A 17,639-nucleotide genomic window follows, 5' to 3' on the forward strand; every position below is an offset into this window, starting at 1 on the left:
TTTTCCTTTGGGCCTGGGTCAAAGGTGGATGACAATGGGTGGGAAGAGAGGAAAATTAATGAGAGGGACAATATGTTTCTCTTGGATAGGTTCAGTGGTAGGTATTATGGTTACATGTGCTTTGGTGGATCCTTGGGTGCTGTGGAAATGACCACGCCCATGGGGAGGAGCCCCGTGAGGAGCCACAGCACTGGGCTAGACTCTTGCTACACAAAACACAAGACAGTTCTTTATTAGACAGCTTGATGATATCCACCAGCAGTGGCAGTAGTGAGGCAGTCTGTAGTTGCAGTCTCAGGGACCTCGGCAGAGGGAGCCCTTCTCCCCTAGATGACGTCAGTAGGTTCCACAGCAGGTCTCCCAGCGAGGAGGTATTGTGGATGAGATAGACTGGGAGTTAGAGTACTCACTAGGTGTTGGCTGTAGATATGCAATTCCATCAGTTATGTTGTAGAAGGTACAGGCACCGAGGCAGGGAAAGCAGGCCCTAGAGGAGCGAGTACCTGTTCCCTGTAAAGCACCTGACATAAAGCAGAGGGCCCCTGAGGAGCGGGTACCCAGGTTAGCAGTTTACCTCGAAGGGCAGAGAGATAGCTTCCTGCAGCAGCATGGAAGCGGCAGAGTAGTGTAGACAGGAACGGATTCGAGTCCTTGCTAACTCAACGAGCTAGCAAATTAGTGAAGGTAATATACCCCAATGGCGTGATGTCAGCATGAGGGAACGCCCTCGAGGTTTGCGCCAAGGATGGTACAAAGACATGGGTTGCGCGTGCGTGCGCACCCTAGTAGGTTCCTGGGAGGAGCAATGGCAGGAGGCTGCACCATAGCCGTTCTGGGGACGCCAGAGAGGTTAGCTTGTAGACGCGGCAGTAGCCATCTTTCTCAGGTAATCGGGAGGAACCGTGAATAAGGTGAGGCAAACGGGGTGAAGCCGTCTAGGATCGATGGACGCAACAGTAGGTGAGAAAGGAAGAACAGTGGTAAGCTCCACTGACCCATACATACTAGGCTCTCCCCTCATGGTTGGTCCTAAGTCTAAAGTTGCAAGTGGCAGCAACATTATTATTGAAAGCCAGCACAGGACAGGACACGACAATTTACTAAAATTCTAATTTTACCTGGGATCAATATGGTGACTCAACCTGCACTAAAAAAGTTATGGGAGTGAATTATATCTGGCTGTTGGATGCAAGATACTATACAGATTTACATTTTGTAGCAGCAATTTGTTTCTCCTTTGAGCCATAAATCCATCTCACATGCTTGTAGAGATTCCATAGGACAGGGACTCTTATCTTCACTATAGTATTAATATTCTCCCTGAGAGGAGCTTGGTAGTCTCTTCAGAAACTATGAAACTTCTCAGTTATGGCTTCACTATGTGCTCTTATGTTTAAATGTTATTCAAAAAAGTTATACAATATGTTACTCAAAAAGTTCTTTGTTATATATAATTGCCCACAAGCAAGCCTATTCAACTGTTCTCTGTAAACCGATTTGATTTACATATAATGTAAGAAGATCGGTATATAAAAACAATAAATAAATAAATAAATAAATAAATAAATAAATTTCTGCCTCTTATGAGTATCATATGAGTTTGCTGGGCGACACAAATCCTCTCTATGTTAGTTTAGCAAATAAAAGGAATTGGCACTATTTCTGATTTTTTTGCTTGATAATGCATAGTAAACTCAGTCTTTTACACATTGTAAGAATACTTTTGGTTTAAAAAATAGTGACCTTTTTATTTATGTCTAGATTAGACATTATATTGTTTAATTGAAAAAGACATAGAATTTAGTCATTACTTCTTTTGCCTTGATAAATCTGTGTAAGAAAAATCAAGGGTCACTCTCAAATCTCTATAGACTTTAGAACATTGCATTCTTACTCTTCTTATCATTTGTTGATGGTATTTGCTGATATATGGAGTAAGAATCTTGAAGTCACACTGGATGAGGACAATTTGGGTTTCTATGTATTATTGATCAATCAATGTATTGAGAATATGATGTTAAGAGAATTATAGTTTCAGACACTACATAGAATAATAATTCCTTCATTGGGTGCCTATAAAATGGGGTGTGCTAGCTTTAGCAATTGTTTGTAAAGTTTACAGGCAGATGCTACGTTATTGATTGCATATGGGAATCTACCTTTATACGGAACTATTAACAAGTGATCATGTGAGAGTTGGTGAATATGACAAAGAAGGAGGTACCCCTGACAACTGCACTCTATACATTGGAACACTTGTCCAAACATATCTTCCTGAGCAAATTTCATGAATTATTTTTGATGAAAGCTTGCCTCTTGGCCAAACTATGTATCTTAATCAAATGGTTGTGTAGGGATCCCCCTTCGGTTCATATGTGGCCAGGCAAGTTGCTTGAAATGGTTCATATGGAATTTTGAAATCCAAAAAAAAGTGTAGATCCTCAGTAACAATAATCACAAACACTAAATGACAGTGACAGGTTCAAAGTGCAATACATTCTTTCCTTCATGAAAAATTCCAATACATAATCTTAAAAAAATGTTTCATATATCGACACTCTCTAAAACACATCATCAGAGTCACAAGCGCTACAATACAATCTATCGTCTCTTGCCATGCAATGGGCTGTAAATGGTGTCAGATAACATGCGCTTAATATTTTCATTTACTGATTTTATTAAAGAACCTAATATAAATACCAATATAATAATGTATCCCAAGAATATTTTATCAGAGAACTGTTAGCAGCTTAAAACCTCTTCAATTAATCCAGAAACATTTTTAACAAAACAGAAAAATACTTAGCTGAGACAATGTAATCATATAAAATGCTGTGTAAGATACAGGAGATCCCGAAATCCCGGAAACGGGCCCATGTTTCGGCGTCACTACGCCTGCATCAGGGGACTATTTTATCTCCCCTGCCCCGAAGGACATTTAAAGATGGCCGCTGGCTCTACTAAGACGCCGTTCACAGAAATAATTAAATAAGCAAAGTCCAACCCATAAAAGCCATTTCCCAACCAATCAAATCGTGTATCTAGCATCCCTAAGGCTGAAATTGCTAACAGGATAGATTATTAGTATTATATCGGTATTTAGATTAGGTTCTTTAATAAAACCAGCAAAGGAATGAAAATATTAAGCGCATGTTACCTCATTTTCCTATAATGTTCATATTGGCCTTATGAAAGGTCTTGTCTTTCTCCCAGTAAAGTATTCTGTACTAATTAATTATTCAAATATTGTAAAGGGTAGATCCTGAACCTCATAATATATGGTGTAGAATTAAAACCTGTTAGCCCAGGAAGTGAAGTGTTTTCATGTATTATTAAGTAAACATGGAACATTCAGAGCCTATGGTAACTTTGATTATGGTTCCATTGCAGCCCAGCAGCCTATAGCTAATTTTGCTTGGTTTCATTTGCGCGTCTTCAAAGCCTTAAATCTGGGGTAGCCAACTCTGGTCCTGGAGTGCCACAAACAGGTCTGGTTTTCAGGGCATCCGCAATGAATATTCAGAAGGTAGGTTTGCACGCTCTGCCTCCAGGGTATGCAGGTACATATATATATGTATATATCCCATACATATTTATGTATTCATTTAATATTCATTGCGGATGTTCTGGAAACCAGACCTGCTGGTGGCACTCCAGGCCCCCCTGCCGCTGGTTATGCCGGTGCCCGATGCACCTGCAGCATCAGGTGTAGACGCTTAACTGAGCAGGCAACCCCTGTAGTACCTCATTAGCCCGTTCATTTCTGGCTGCCTGGAAAAGCAACTTAGATCGTGCGCGCCTCTCGGCCAACGCTGGTGAGAGCTGCAGCTGGAATGCAATTCGGCTCTCCTCTGGTATCTAGGATATGGGTCTGGGGCAGAGCCAGGAGATTTTGATTCAATATCCCTGATTAAGGCATGCTAGGTCGGTGTATAGTTCTGGGGAGGAGATGGCACTTAAAAGTCAGACATTTCACCTTCTTTAACCTAGGAGGTAATCATAATGATTTTCAAAAAAGATGACTACATTTGGATGGTAAAAAACAGAAATCGTTCTCCATTTTCCTAGTGCATGAAACCCGCGACTCGTAGATTAGAGACACTTTGTAAAAATAAGCCTAGGTATGACTGCGGGTAAACGTTTGAAATTGAAATAGCGAAATGGAATTAAGGTTTATCCGGCTGTCTGGCATTTAATCCCTCTCTTTTATAATTAAAAAAAAAAAGAATCAGTATCACAGTGCAGCAAAAGGTAATAAATTCCGGAAAAGCGTAACCATCTGTTAAAGGTTAGCCTGTGCCTGATTTCTGATGCCTGGGTATATATTCGGAGGATTTGGCTGGTAGTATATTTTGGACCTTTTAATCTCACTGAGATAATGAAGCAAACATCTATGGGCAAATATTACTGACATAGTGCTCGACTTCCCCAAGGTTTAAGATTTATATTGATTAACTAAGTTAATCTTAGTAAATAGCAGAAAACAATTTACATCCGACACAAGTGAGCGAATAGAGACTTTATGTAGTTTTTTTTAAATCATAAGCTTATAAGCTACATTTTCAAAATATTAAACAATTTTACACTAAAATACAGATGCATTAAGTAAATGCTTCCTATGGAAGTATTCTTTCTTTCTCTTTCTCTGGCTTTCATTAGTACTCCATTTCTATATTTTGATTTTCTTTTCTTTCCTTTAGATCGTGAGGTATTTTCATTTTGCTTCTCTTCCCTTATGCTCTTGTCCTCTGGGTGAAAGAGTTAAATTATTCCCAGCCAGCTCCTGATTCTCTGTGCGCTGTCCACCAATACGGTGCTGAAATGTGAATCCCAAGTCCTCCCACTTCAACGCTTCCAAATTGTCTAAAATAATTAGAAATCACGGGTAGCAAGCCGAATCAACTTGACAGGCGCCTCCAGCGCCAAGGATCTTTGCCTTTTCTGTTATTCGGGAGAGCCCCGGAAGAGCAGAGGCGGTTCGCCCCTCTGGGAGAAGGACTAAGCTTTCAAGGTCGGTTCCCTTTTATTACACTGGATCAGTTCAGAAGGAGCAGCGCTAGGGTTTTGGCCAGCAGAAATCATGCTCGCCAGCATCCAGGGCAGAGCTTGGACTTGCAATGGCCTGATTCTTCTGGTTCTGTTAACTTCTTTCATAGATCTGGTTTTCCTTCAGATCCGCTACTCGGTTCCGGAAGAACTGGATCACGGAGCGTTTGTTGGAAATATTGCAGAGGACTTGGGGTTAGACGTTTCCACCCTCTCCTCACGCCGGTTCCGGATGGTATCCGGAATCCACAAACAATATCTGGAAGTGAATTTGGAAAACGGCATTTTGTTCGTGAACGAGAAAATTGACCGGGAGGAAGTTTGTGAGTTCACTTCTGCCTGCTCCCTGCACTTGCAGGTGGTGCTGGAGAATCCCTTGGAGTTGTACCGGGTGGACGTGGAGATTATGGATATTAACGATAACCCCCCCAGCTTCCCCTGGCAGGATTATGTACTGGAAGTCACCGAGTCAGCAACCCCGGGGGTTCGTTTCCCCTTGGAGAGTGCCCAGGACCCCGATGTGGGCAGCAACTCCCTTTGTACTTACAAGCTCAGCCCCAACGGATATTTCTCTCTCGAGGTCCAAACCCGCAGCGACGGCAGCAAATTCGCGGAACTGGTGCTGGAAAGCCCCTTGGACCGGGAACAACAGAAGAGCCACCGGGTACTTCTGACCGCCATAGACGGGGGCTTGCCGGAACGATCGGGCACTGCCCTGGTGACCATCAGTGTCTTGGATGCCAACGACAACGTGCCCACTTTTGACCAGCCTTCCTACAGGGTGAGCCTTCGAGAAAACGCCCCGACGGGCACCCTGGTGATCAAGCTGAACGCCACCGATTTGGACGAGGGCACGAATGGGGAGATCGAGTATTCCTTCAGCGGTCATGTCCCGGGAAGGGTGCGGGAGCTGTTCAGCGTGGAGTCGCGCAGTGGGCAGGTGCGCGTACAGGGGGTGCTGGATTACGAGAAGGCCAGTGTCCATGAGCTCTACGTGCAGGCGAGGGACAGGGGTCCCTCGGCGGTGGCCGTGCACTGCCGCGTGCTGGTGGAGCTCTTGGATGTGAACGATAACGCTCCAGAGGTGAGCCTGACCTCTGTCTCTTCGCCGGTCCTGGAGGACGCTCCCCCTGGTACGGTCATCGCCATCATCAGCGTCACGGATCGGGACTCGGGAGACAACGGGGAGGTGACCTGTGAGATCCGGCAAACCATTCCCTTTCGGCTTCATCCATCTTTTAAAAGCTATTACACTTTAGTGACCAGCGATTACCTGGACAGGGAACTGGTCTCCGAGTACAACATCACCATCAACGCCCAAGATTTCGGGGTGCCCTCCCTGATGACCAAGAAGATCATCTCGGTGCAAGTTTCCGACGTCAACGACAGTCCTCCTAGCTTCCTTCAGCCTTCCTACTCCGTGCATGTGTTGGAAAATAACCCCCCCGGGGCATCTATTTGCTCGGTGATCGCCCTGGACGCCGACTGCAACCAAAACGCTTACCTGTCTTACTCCATTCTGGATGAGCAGATCCAGGGGATGCCCGTGTCCACCTACGTGTCCATCAATTCGGACAGCGGCAGCATCTATGCGCTGCGCTCCTTCGACTACGAGCAGATCCGCAACTTTGCCATCCGGGTTCAAGCCCAGGACGCCGGCTTCCCATCCCTCAGCAGCAATGTCACCGTCAACGTGTTCATCCTGGATCAGAACGACAATGCCCCGGTGATCGTCTCCCCTCTGCCCAGGAACGGCTCAGTCGCCATCCATGCCATCCCCTGGTCGGTGGACCCGGGCTACCTGGTAGGCAAAGTCTCCGCCATGGACGCGGACGCCGGACAGAACTCCCGCCTCTCCTACCAGATCCTGCAGGCTACGGACCCCAGCTTGTTCAGCGTGGCCCTCTACACGGGGGAGCTGAGGACGATCCGCTCTTTTACGGACAAGGACGCCACCAGGCAACGGCTGCTCATCCAAGTTAGGGACAATGGCCAACCTCCCCTTTCCTCTACCGTTTCTATTCTCTTATCCGTGGTGGACAGCGTGCCCGAGGTCCCCTCTGATTTCAGCTTGAATGCAGAGTCCTCTTCTTCCACTGTAACTCTTTACTTGCTTGTCTCCCTTGGGTCCGTGTCCTTTACTTTCTTGGCGGCTATTGTCGTCCTCACAGTTGTAAAGTGCCGACACGACCGAGCCTCCACGGACAGATACAGCTGCTCCCGCGCTGCCTGTTTCTGTCTACGATCTGGGACTTCAGGCTCTGTACTTAAAAACTCCAATATAAACCTCCAAATCTCTTCAGGGAACAAGGTGCCGACTAACTGTGTGGATGTTGGGGGCTATTATTATAAGGTGTGCCTGACGCCGGAATCAGCCCAAAGCGACGGCCAGTTTCTGAAGCCTTATCCCCCAGCCACTCCGCAGAATAACCACAAAATTGCCATGAAGCTGCAGCTGCCTGGAAAGAATGGACAGAAAGCCCAAGCTATAAACAATGCAGTCTCCACAGCCAACGAGGTAAAGCAGGGGATGCACCGCAGCTGGATTCCACCTACTCATTATTGAAAAGTTAATGCAACTAGTAAGATCTGGGATTTCTCTGGGTAAATTCTTAAAATGTGTGTGAATGTGTGTGTGTGTGTGTGTGAGGGTGTGTGAGTGTGTGTGAGTGTGTGTATGTGTGTGTGTGTGTGTGAGTGTGTGTGTGTGTGAGGGGAGGGGCGGGATGTTGGGAACATTTTTTAAAGTTGTCACTGAAAATGAAGCATCTACAGGATCTAACTTAAGGGTCTACCAAAAATGAACCGTAAGGTTAAAGGATTTATATTTCTTGAATGCTGTAGTGTTTCTTAGCTATACAAGTCACTCCAAGTCGGAACTGGCCAAGAAAAGTTCTTTCCAATACATATAACATATAAACTGGGATACCGAAGATGCGTTGTTACATCCACATGTCTAAATCTTTCTGTCAGTTTTGCGAGATCCTAGTTTCATAAAGACTACTTCTACTATATTTTGCTCCCAAAGGAAAAACTCTGTCCAGAATAGGGATCCGACATGTAACTAGAGATGGAATTAGGAGTTTGCCATCCCTAGGCACTGTTGCTGCTGTTGCACCCCTTCCCTCCCCCCCCCGTAAGGTCAGACTACAGCAGGAGGTGTAAGGCACAGTCCCACGCTTTGCTGCAGCAGCTCCGGCATAGATTCTGTGGCAAAAACTGGAAAAATCTGAAGCACATTGGCAAACATTTCCATCTTTCATATTATAAAAATTAAGTCATTTTCCAACCTTGTTTGCATATTTTTTTTTTTATTGGGTGAGGAAAAGGGACCTTCATTATTAATACAGGAAGGAGATCTCAGGGATGAGCAGAGGAGAAGGAGAGTGTGAGAGGAATAGGGATGGGGAGAGGAAAGGAGGAGGACTAGGAATCTGGTGAGGAGAAGGTGAAAAGACTCGGGATAGGAGGGAGGCCAACGAGAAGGAAAGAGGACTGGGGAGGAGAGATAGAAAGGACTGGATGGGGAGGATGAGAGATGGGGAAGATCAAGGAAAAGAGGTAAATCAAGAATCTGAGATGGGAGGAAGAGAGAGAGAGAGGGAGATTCTGGAATTGAGAAAGGAGGAAAGGAATTAAGAAATGTCAGCGGGGTAGAGGGTCCAGAATCTGGAGAGAAGGGAGAGGGAAGAAGGGAGGATCCAGGGTCTGGGAGATAGAATCTGACGTCAAGTGAGAGGGAACTTGAATTGTAGTACATGGGGGATGGGGAAGGGGAGGAGGGAGGTATCCGTACTGTGCTCTGCTCCTGCTCCCCCATACCATTCTTCTCTATCCTCTCAATCTGGCATACACAAACCAACATCAATCTCTTCTCTCTCTCTCTCTCACACATACACACACAAACACTGCCCCCTTCCCCCCATCTGATCCACTCTCATCCCTCAGCCTCTCTTCTCAACCCCAATGATCTCCATTCAGCCCCTCCTAATCTTATCAAAAGGATTCCCCTTTGCTTTCTGTGTTCAAGACTCACACTCTTCTCATTTTGTTTCCTGTATACTGCCTGGGAAGGAAAGAGCTGGATCAGGAGGCAGAGGGCTATTCTCTGGCTGAGTGAAATTCAGCAATAAATCTTCAACCAGCCTGCTGCCCCCACCTCTCCCCAGATTTTTGCCACCTAATGTGCCTATTGACAAATCCAGGCATGCATGTAACAGAAAATATTAGTAGAGATTAGAAATGTGGCATAGGAATTACCAAGATTTTCAATTTCTTGGTTGTTTGAGTCTTAACATAAAAAGCATTTCCAGCTCAGGAAAAAAAATGCATGTATCTAAAAACTGCAGTCTTGATCACAGTTCTTGCAGTAGTCAGTTTGTCTTGGTCTGTTCTTACAAAACATAAGAAGATAAGATATGCCATACTGGGTCAGACCGAAGGTCCTTCATGCCCAGCATCCTGTTTCCAACAGTGGCCAATCCAAGTCACAAGTACCTGGCAAATACCCAAACATTAAATAGATCCCTAAGATTACTAAGAGCCAAGAGTAACAGATAAGTATGAGAAAAAAAAAAGTGCGAAGCTTGCTGGGCAGACTGGATGGGCCGTTTGGTCTTCTTCTGCCGTCATTTCTATGTTTATGTTTCATCCCATGCTACTAATGCCAGCAGCAAGCAATTACACAAATGTTATCACTTCCTTTCAATGTTTTTCAATTCTATGTATTTATCTTCTTAATCACCCACATAGGAGTATAATTATCCTATACCCTTTTGCACTATTATCACATTGCATTTAACAAACAGAACAATTTTTTAAGGAAGGTTTCATACGGTATTATATATCACTACACCCGGTAATGTATTCAGTATAATCATTAACCAACCTCCTCCTAATATTTTTATATATGTAATCCAGCGTGTGTTCACCCACTCTTTTTCTTTTTTTTTTAAAATGTTTAAGTGTTTTTTTTATCCAAAAATCTTTAAAAATGTTGACTGTTACCAGTTCATATCAAAGCGTCTCATTCTTGACTGCCATAATTATGTATAACATGAACTGTTATTCAGTATGAAAATGCCACTATAATCTTTAACTTTTATAAAGTTGTGCACCAACTAAACTAAGTGTAAAACTTTCCCGACTTATCTGAATATCAAAATTTCCTAACAAGGCCTTGTTTCAGATCCATAGATCTTTCTTCAGGGGATTATCTACTTTGAAGTCGTTGGAATCATTCGGCGCCTCAAAATGCTCTGTCTCTTGATCATGTCTTAGTAATCACCATCTTGTATCTGTTCCCCATATTGCTGACCGCTTTTATAGTATCCCCCTGGTTCCAGAAATAACCAATCCTGATCCACTTTAGTTCTACGTCATACCATGATTTTAAAGTAAAGAGCTCCAATCGAGTTCCTCGTTAAGTCCGCTAGGCGTCTGGGTTTGGAGCACAAAAATCCAATAAGCGTCTCTACAATTCAACATGTCAATTCGGTTGCCATCCCAAGATGATAGTTGAACATGGTCGAGAATAGTCCATTTTATTTGTGTAAAAGTGTGTCGATGTTGTACACAATGTGTGACTATTGGGGCGGTTAATGTCTGGGTGTGTAATCGGGACTTATGTTCATTTAGTCTGATTCTTATGCTACGTGTTGTCCTACCAATATATACCTTAGGGCAGTTACAAATTAGTGCATATACTATGTGATCTGAATTGCACGTTGTAAAGGTTCTATGGACCACTTTCTATTTGGTTACTGGATCTGTCCTTTACAAAGTGAATACATGAATACATACTACACACATTTTTAAGAGAGCCTTGAGACAGATTATATTATAGAGAGAGCCTTGGCTGGCAAGAAATAATATTTTCTTTGCTGTGACTTGTTAACCTATTTCCAATTAATACAGTTTAGAAAAAATGGCCACCTCCTGATCCAGCTGCACTTCTGAGAAAGTGATGCCAGGCATCAGGTGTAGGTCTGCTAAAGCACAGGACCCATGGCAGTCATCTTGATTCATAACCTCCTTCAAAGAAGGTCATGGGAGAGGGCAAGGTGGAGCACGGGTCTGGCATTTGTCCTGTTAAAATGATCTCAATCTGATAAGGGTGAGGACATTTTCAACAGGGTCAAAGTTGAAAAGCACTAGAAAATTCATGCACAAGCATGGTTTTCAATTTCTTCCTTGTTCTTTTTTAAAATGCTTTGAAATGTGGCTGTTCACTACCACGTGGAGGACCATATCTTTTGCTCCCCAGGTTAGCAGGTTGGGGATATCATGGAGGCAGCATTCATAACCCCTGAGGAGGAGGGAGCCCCAGGCATCATGCAGTAGCAGCAGTTTGTAGTCAGATTTGGGACCTTTGATTGCAGGGCTCCCACCTGAGGATTGTCCCTGCAATGAACAGACCACATATATTGGGATGAAATATATAATAGGGGAAAAGTCCCTGGAGAGTTGCATAGGAAAGCTATGGCACCAGATCCCAGCCTGAATCTGACTGAGCTGAAAGTCCAAAGAAGGAAGCTGGCAGTCCAATCATCTACCTTAAAAAATACATTTAAGGGGACAGTAGTCTTTTAAAATCAGGTTTTGACTGCACAGCAGGTGAAGGCCATGAACAAACCTTCTCAGAATAGCTCTGCTAAAGTAACATAATCTTGGCTTGCAGAACTACTGCTGTCCCCACGTTGTTCTGCTAATACATCTGACCAATAGTACTCACCTCACACCATGATAGGAAAACCCTCTCCTAATGCGTTTCAATCCTGTGTTACGCTTGCTATTCTGGGATTCCACACACCTTTGGCTCTGTGGATATACGCTACTCTTGACCTGCTCTTTCAAATATTGATTTCTAGCTCTGGATTTCTCCTGAGTGGAGGCTGTCAATCACATTCAATTGTGAAAAAAAAAATATGTATATCAATCAGATGTCCTTTCAGGACTGAGTTGAAATTGCTGAATATTTTTTTTTTCTGATTTCATAGTTGCAAAAAGAGTTTCCAGTTAAAGACTAATGCATTTCATCAACCTCCCGAAATCTGTAAAAAAAAAAAATAAAAATTCCCTTTTTAACTATTTGCAACATTTTGGTAAAGCAAACAAAACAGAATGCATGCAATAAGTCTAATATCCAGTTTCAGTTTGCTGGTTTTTTTTAATCATTGTGATATTAAGCAGTAAAAATAGGAACTAACAATGGGAATGTTGATAAATCATGTAGCCATGTTACAGCAATATCTTTGGATAATTCCTTATAAGTGATGGAATAAAGGTTGTCTCATGCAAAGAACCAAAGATTAAGAAAACAGTTAATGAGAGCCCTTATAAGTGGAATAAAGCATTCATTTCAGGTTAACAAGTACAAAATATCAAACCCTATTGGATAACTAGGCTTTACAGAAGATTAGAATGTGTGTGTGTGTGTGTGTGGGGGGGGGGGGGGGGGAGGGGGGATGTGTGGGGGGGGGGGAGGGGGAAGGGAATTAGAAGGAATTACTTATTTCTTCATCCACCTGGCATGCAATGTTCCATCGCTCCATTCCCTTCCCAAGGGTTGGACTGGATTAACTCAGGCAGATTACACACAGAAAGCAACTGACGTGAATTACAGCAGGTGGAGGATGCAGTTTTTCCAATAATTTTTATGTAAGCATATGAGTTTCCAGGTTCATTGTGGAAATATAAACAATAAAGCTGCTTCCTTTGAAAACCATGTAGACATCTATCCAGCAATCGTAAACTTTGCTCCTCTGCCTTATAGGGACACCAATTAAATACTGTAATCTTCCTGAGTTTCTATAGTAGACTGAAAACAGTATTTTGACTGATAATTTAAAGGCCTGATTTACTAAACTACTATCCCATAGACACAGAATGGGAAAAAAGCCTTAGTAAATCAGGCTCTAAGTTCCCAAGAAAAAAAATAGATCCATGTATCTTTTATCCCCAAGGAGATAAAAGTGTTGATGCAGCACAGGGCAGCAATGCATTGAGTTTTGCTATGAAATACTTTTTTAAATACCTACGTGCTTTCTGATTTTGCTTTACACATAAAGCCTGAATGACAAGTTTTCTGCTGTATCTCTGTTTCTAAGTAATCTTTTTGTCTCTGTCGGGTCTTGTCTTTCTGATGCTATAAAATTAATCATAGTTTTTCTGTGGTACCCTCCTTGCGATCTGATTTTACAACCGATAGCAAAGAACTTGGATCATACGGTGTTATATAATCATTAGATGAGGAAATCCTGAAAACATTTCACCATGTGAAATACAAGGTCCTATTTTACAAAAGTTTTGTCCCAGGATACCAAACAGAACCTCTAATTGAGGCGATGGGGTGTGAAAAATAAATGATAAATAAATAAATCTACTGTATATTTATTTTCTGTTAGCATTGTGAAACTACACAAGTTCATATTTCACAACTTTAATATGATAAAAGTATCCAGATACTGAGATTATTGCATGCATTTTCTATAGAAATCCCAGAATGGAAATAATGTAATAATATGTGATCATGATGGAAATACTTGTATATGAAATACTTATGTTTTGCAGATTAAACAGCCTAATACTGAATGGCTAGCATACAAGACTCAGAAATCATGCCTCAAAAGGTAACTCGCTGCATAATGTGAGCAGGATGGAGACGTGGTGGATTTTTAACAGATGGATTAATAGTTATCTGCTTTTCTTTCTTGATCTGGGTTTCCAGTTCACAGAGTTTAGAAGATATTGGCTCTGGAAAAAGTGGTAATCAAAATCCTGATCGGCTGCAGACTTTGGTTTCTCCAGTATCTGGTTAGTACTGGGACTTCAGGACACACTCTCTTATTACTTAGTTAAATTATTTCCCACTTATTCTTGCCCAAAGATATTTTATTTCTCTTATGATAGCGTGAACAACTGGGTTCAGTTGTTAAAGATCAATAGATCAGGCTGGAGGCGGTGATATATTTACAGGATATTGTACCCATATTCAGGGGTGGTCTTAATTATTCTGGGGTCCTGGGCAAAAATCAAGGATGGAGAAGCCACACCCCCTTTACTCTCAGCCAACCTACTCTGAAGAAAAAAAAAAAAGTTACCAGTTTTCACCATGCACGTCCCTTCAATAATACAGTTTGCATTATTATGCCCTCAACTCAATACCTCCTACCACATAAAAAATGTTTCCTGCCTGAAATTGTCTCCCAGTCTCTCCCTTAGGTAGTGGAGTGTGGGGAGTGACAACCTCAGAGGTAGTGGTGGCTTTAGGCATACAAACAACAGAATCCAGCTGAGACTCCCCAGGCAAGCTGGTCCCAGCTTCAGTGGCCATTAGGGATGTGAATCGTGTCCTCGATCGTCTTAACGATCGATTTCGGCTGGGAGGGGGAGGGAATCGTATTGTTGCCGTTTGGGGGGGGTAAAATATCGTGAAAAATCGTGAAAAATCAAAAAAACGTAAAATCGCAAAACCGGCACATTAAAACCCCCTAAAACCCACCCCCGACCCTTTAAATTAAATCCCCCACCCCCAAATGACTTAAATAACCTGCGGGTCCAGCGGCGGTCCGGAACGGCAGCGGTCCGGAACGGGCTCCTGCTACTGAATCTTGTTGTCTTCAGCCGGTGCCATTTTCCAAAATGGCGCCGAAAAATGGCGGCGGCCATAGACGAACACGATTGGACAGCAGGAGGTCCTTCCGGACCCCCGCTGGACTTTTGGCAAGTCTTGTGGGGGTCAGGAGGCCCCCCCCCAAGCTGGCCAAAAGTTCCTGGAGGTCCAGCGGGGGTCAGGGAGCGATTTCCCGCCGCGAATCGTTTTCGTACAGAAAATGGCGCCGGCCATACGCGTATGGCCGGCGCCATTTTCCGTACGGAAAATGGCGCCGGCAGGAGATCGACTGCAGGAGGTCGTTCAGCGAGGCGCCGGAACCCTCGCTGGAAAATGGCACCGGCTGAAGACAACAAGATTCAGTAGCAGGAGCCCGTTCCGGACCGCCGCTGGACCCGCAGGTTATTTAAGTCATTGGGGGGGGGGGTTCGGGGGGGGGGGGGATTTAATTTAAAGGGTCGGGGGTGGGTTTTAGGGGGTTTTAGTGTGCCGGCTCACGATTCTAACGATTTATAACGATAAATCGTTAGAATCTCTATTGTATTGTGTTCCATAACGGTTTAAGACGATATTAAAATTATCGGACGATAATTTTAATCGTCCTAAAACGATTCACATCCCTAGTGGCCATAGTGGCAGTGGTGGGGAACTCCTAGGGAGGCAGGCATCATACTTGGGCTTTAGTGGCTTCAGGGGCATGGATGGCTTCCAGGTAGGCAGGCTATGGGGATGGTGGGGGGCTTCAGTGTTCCAGGCGCAGGCAGGAGGTGCTCCCGACTACATGGCCGCAGTAGGGATGCTGAGGCAAAGCAGCGATGGTGGCTGGCAGCAGAAGGCAGTGGAAGCGCTGAGGAAAATACTAGCGGCAACTTGCAAGGAAAAGGTGGACGAGGCATATGGACCAACACCGCTTCCTGCAGTTATCTTCTGCACCTGGGCCCCTCCTTCTGCTACTAGAGATTGCCTGCTCGCTGCAGATGTAGTGAGTGCTCAGGAAGAGGCAGGGGAAAGCAGCCACAATTGCCTCTGCTCACTGCAGATGGAGGGAGCATGCTGGTAGAAATCATATAATATACCACTGTCATCTGCCATTGGGCCCCTTCCAGTACAGGGTCCTCGGCCACTTCTTAGGTTGCCTCATCGCTCAAGCTGCCACTACCTATGTTATACACGGGTTTTCTGGCACATGTAGAGTCCATTATCAGTTTTCAGATGCCCTTAGTTGTCTAAGAAAAATGGGGGCTGGTTCTGAATTTTGTAATATCCTAATGCATTCTGGTCCAATATCTACAAGATACATCTGAACAACAAACACAGAGAGATTATAATTACAGAATTAGGGAAAATTGGTCTTTCAAGGTAACAAGGACGATACCAGGGAAACAGAAGAATAATTTAGTGGTGCCTGTAGAGCATTCTGGTAGGAAGAAAATTGTCGTAACATGTCAGGGACAGTGGGTGCATATTTGATAACCAGATTTAATAATCTAATACTTTCTTCATCTCGTGATTTATTCTCTCCAGATTTTAAGAAGATATTGAGGACACCCACCAGTACCTGGATCCCCAAATATGGACCTCTGTTCCCACAATACATCCCACCACTGGATTATCAACACAATGTTTATATTCCTGGGACCCCTATCATGCAAGTCAGCAAACAAGGCCTCTTTTGCGACCAAGAAGATAAAAATAGTTTCTCTACCTTTGGCAAAAAGAGAAATATGACCTCTTGCTGTGATGTGCACAATGATGTAATTATTAATAATGATCTAAAATAAAAGGCAGTCATTTAGTGGGCATGGGTGCCATACTGGTGCTACAATTGGATGGAGTCCATGCACTAGTAGGGGTTGGTACAGCTTTTGGCTGATCCTGCTTCAGTGTATACGCCATAGACCATCTCAGCTCATCTTCCTGTCAAGTTCTTGAATGGGGGTGTAATGAGAAAACCTCCCTTTAATTACATCACATGGACTCAGAGACAAAAACCCAGCTTTGAAGGGCAGCCAGATCATCAAGGGTACAATACACTGGTGAAATCTGGAATACGAAATGCACTGTGGCTAATCAAAGAAAAGGGAAAAAGATTGGTATAGGAGCACAATGAAAATGTTCTCATTTTGTATGCTGAATCCATTATGGTGGGGTGGAAGCTGTGTTGCAGTTCCATTTAAAAAATTAGTGTTGAATTGCAAGATGGAAATGAACCTACATGTAAAAGTAATTTTCTCTAATCAACAGAACGATTCTTCCTAGAGGACTGAAGCAAATTAATTGACAGCCGCTATGAAATGTCCTTTGCAGTTCAAGCCTCTGGCAATCTCTGTTTAGTAATTGTTCTGTGTTTCATTGTTGGGCTGTATGAATGTATCAAGTGAACAAATGCTTTTCCTTTTATTCATATGTCTGCTGTAGTTAGCACAAGGCAAAATAAGAACCAAAATGTATCTGTAGAATATGAGTGTAAGATCAAGGGACCTAAAAACACAGTTTATAGGGAAACGACCATTCACAGTAATCAAATCACATAGGCAAATTACATCTAAACACAATTAGAACTGAATATTTTTGTTACTGAAATGATTAACTGTTCATCATGTTAAGTTGCTTAAGATGTTGGCCAAATCCCTTCTTTTTAAAGAGTAAAAACCCTGGACAGCTTTCATTTTTTAATGCCAGTATATAAACGTTGAGAAAACACAAAGGCATACCTTCTTTACTGCTATGAAAAAAGAGAGTTGATAAAACAGTGATGGCTGGAGCTAGGACAAGGGCAAGACGAGTGAGACACCCCTGTTGGAGACAACATTGAAGGGGTTGCAAATAAATGGACAATTTGAACCGAAGATGACCTAGGGATTACATGAGTAAAAAAAAAAAAAATCCAGCCCCTGTGAGGAGCAGACTAATAATAGTTTGACACCTGGCCCTGTGCAGGAGCTTTTAAAAGAGCATGCCAGTGGCAATGTGCTGCAGC

General features: G+C 43.4%; 1 protein-coding gene across 1 annotated transcript; it reads left to right on the forward strand.

Annotated features, from left to right (window-relative positions):
* Positions 1-245: 245 nt before the first annotated feature.
* LOC115079800 (protocadherin-10-like) lies at positions 246-17,328 on the forward strand. Its single transcript, XM_029583659.1, has 5 exons — positions 246-278; positions 5,174-7,564; positions 13,618-13,676; positions 13,775-13,860; positions 16,184-17,328. Exons 1-5 carry the CDS (start codon positions 246-248, stop codon positions 16,438-16,440), a joined length of 2,826 nt encoding a protein of 941 aa, XP_029439519.1. The 3' UTR covers positions 16,441-17,328.
* The last annotated feature ends 311 nt before the right edge of the window (positions 17,329-17,639 follow it).

The sequence above is a fragment of the Rhinatrema bivittatum genome, chromosome 18 (assembly GCF_901001135.1).
Source record: "Rhinatrema bivittatum chromosome 18, aRhiBiv1.1, whole genome shotgun sequence".
In the NCBI taxonomy this organism is placed as follows: domain Eukaryota; kingdom Metazoa; phylum Chordata; class Amphibia; order Gymnophiona; family Rhinatrematidae; genus Rhinatrema; species Rhinatrema bivittatum.

Excerpts from the sequence above, each read along its gene's own strand:
- LOC115079800 (XM_029583659.1), top strand. The coding sequence starts at position 246 with ATGATATCCACCAGCAGTGGCAGTAGTGAGGCA. Across the intron at positions 279-5,173 it reads GCAGTGGCAGTAGTGAGGCA|ATCCGCTACTCGGTTCCGGA; the intron begins GTCTGTAGTTGC and ends GTTTTCCTTCAG. Across the intron at positions 7,565-13,617 it reads CAGTCTCCACAGCCAACGAG|ATTAAACAGCCTAATACTGA; the intron begins GTAAAGCAGGGG and ends TATGTTTTGCAG.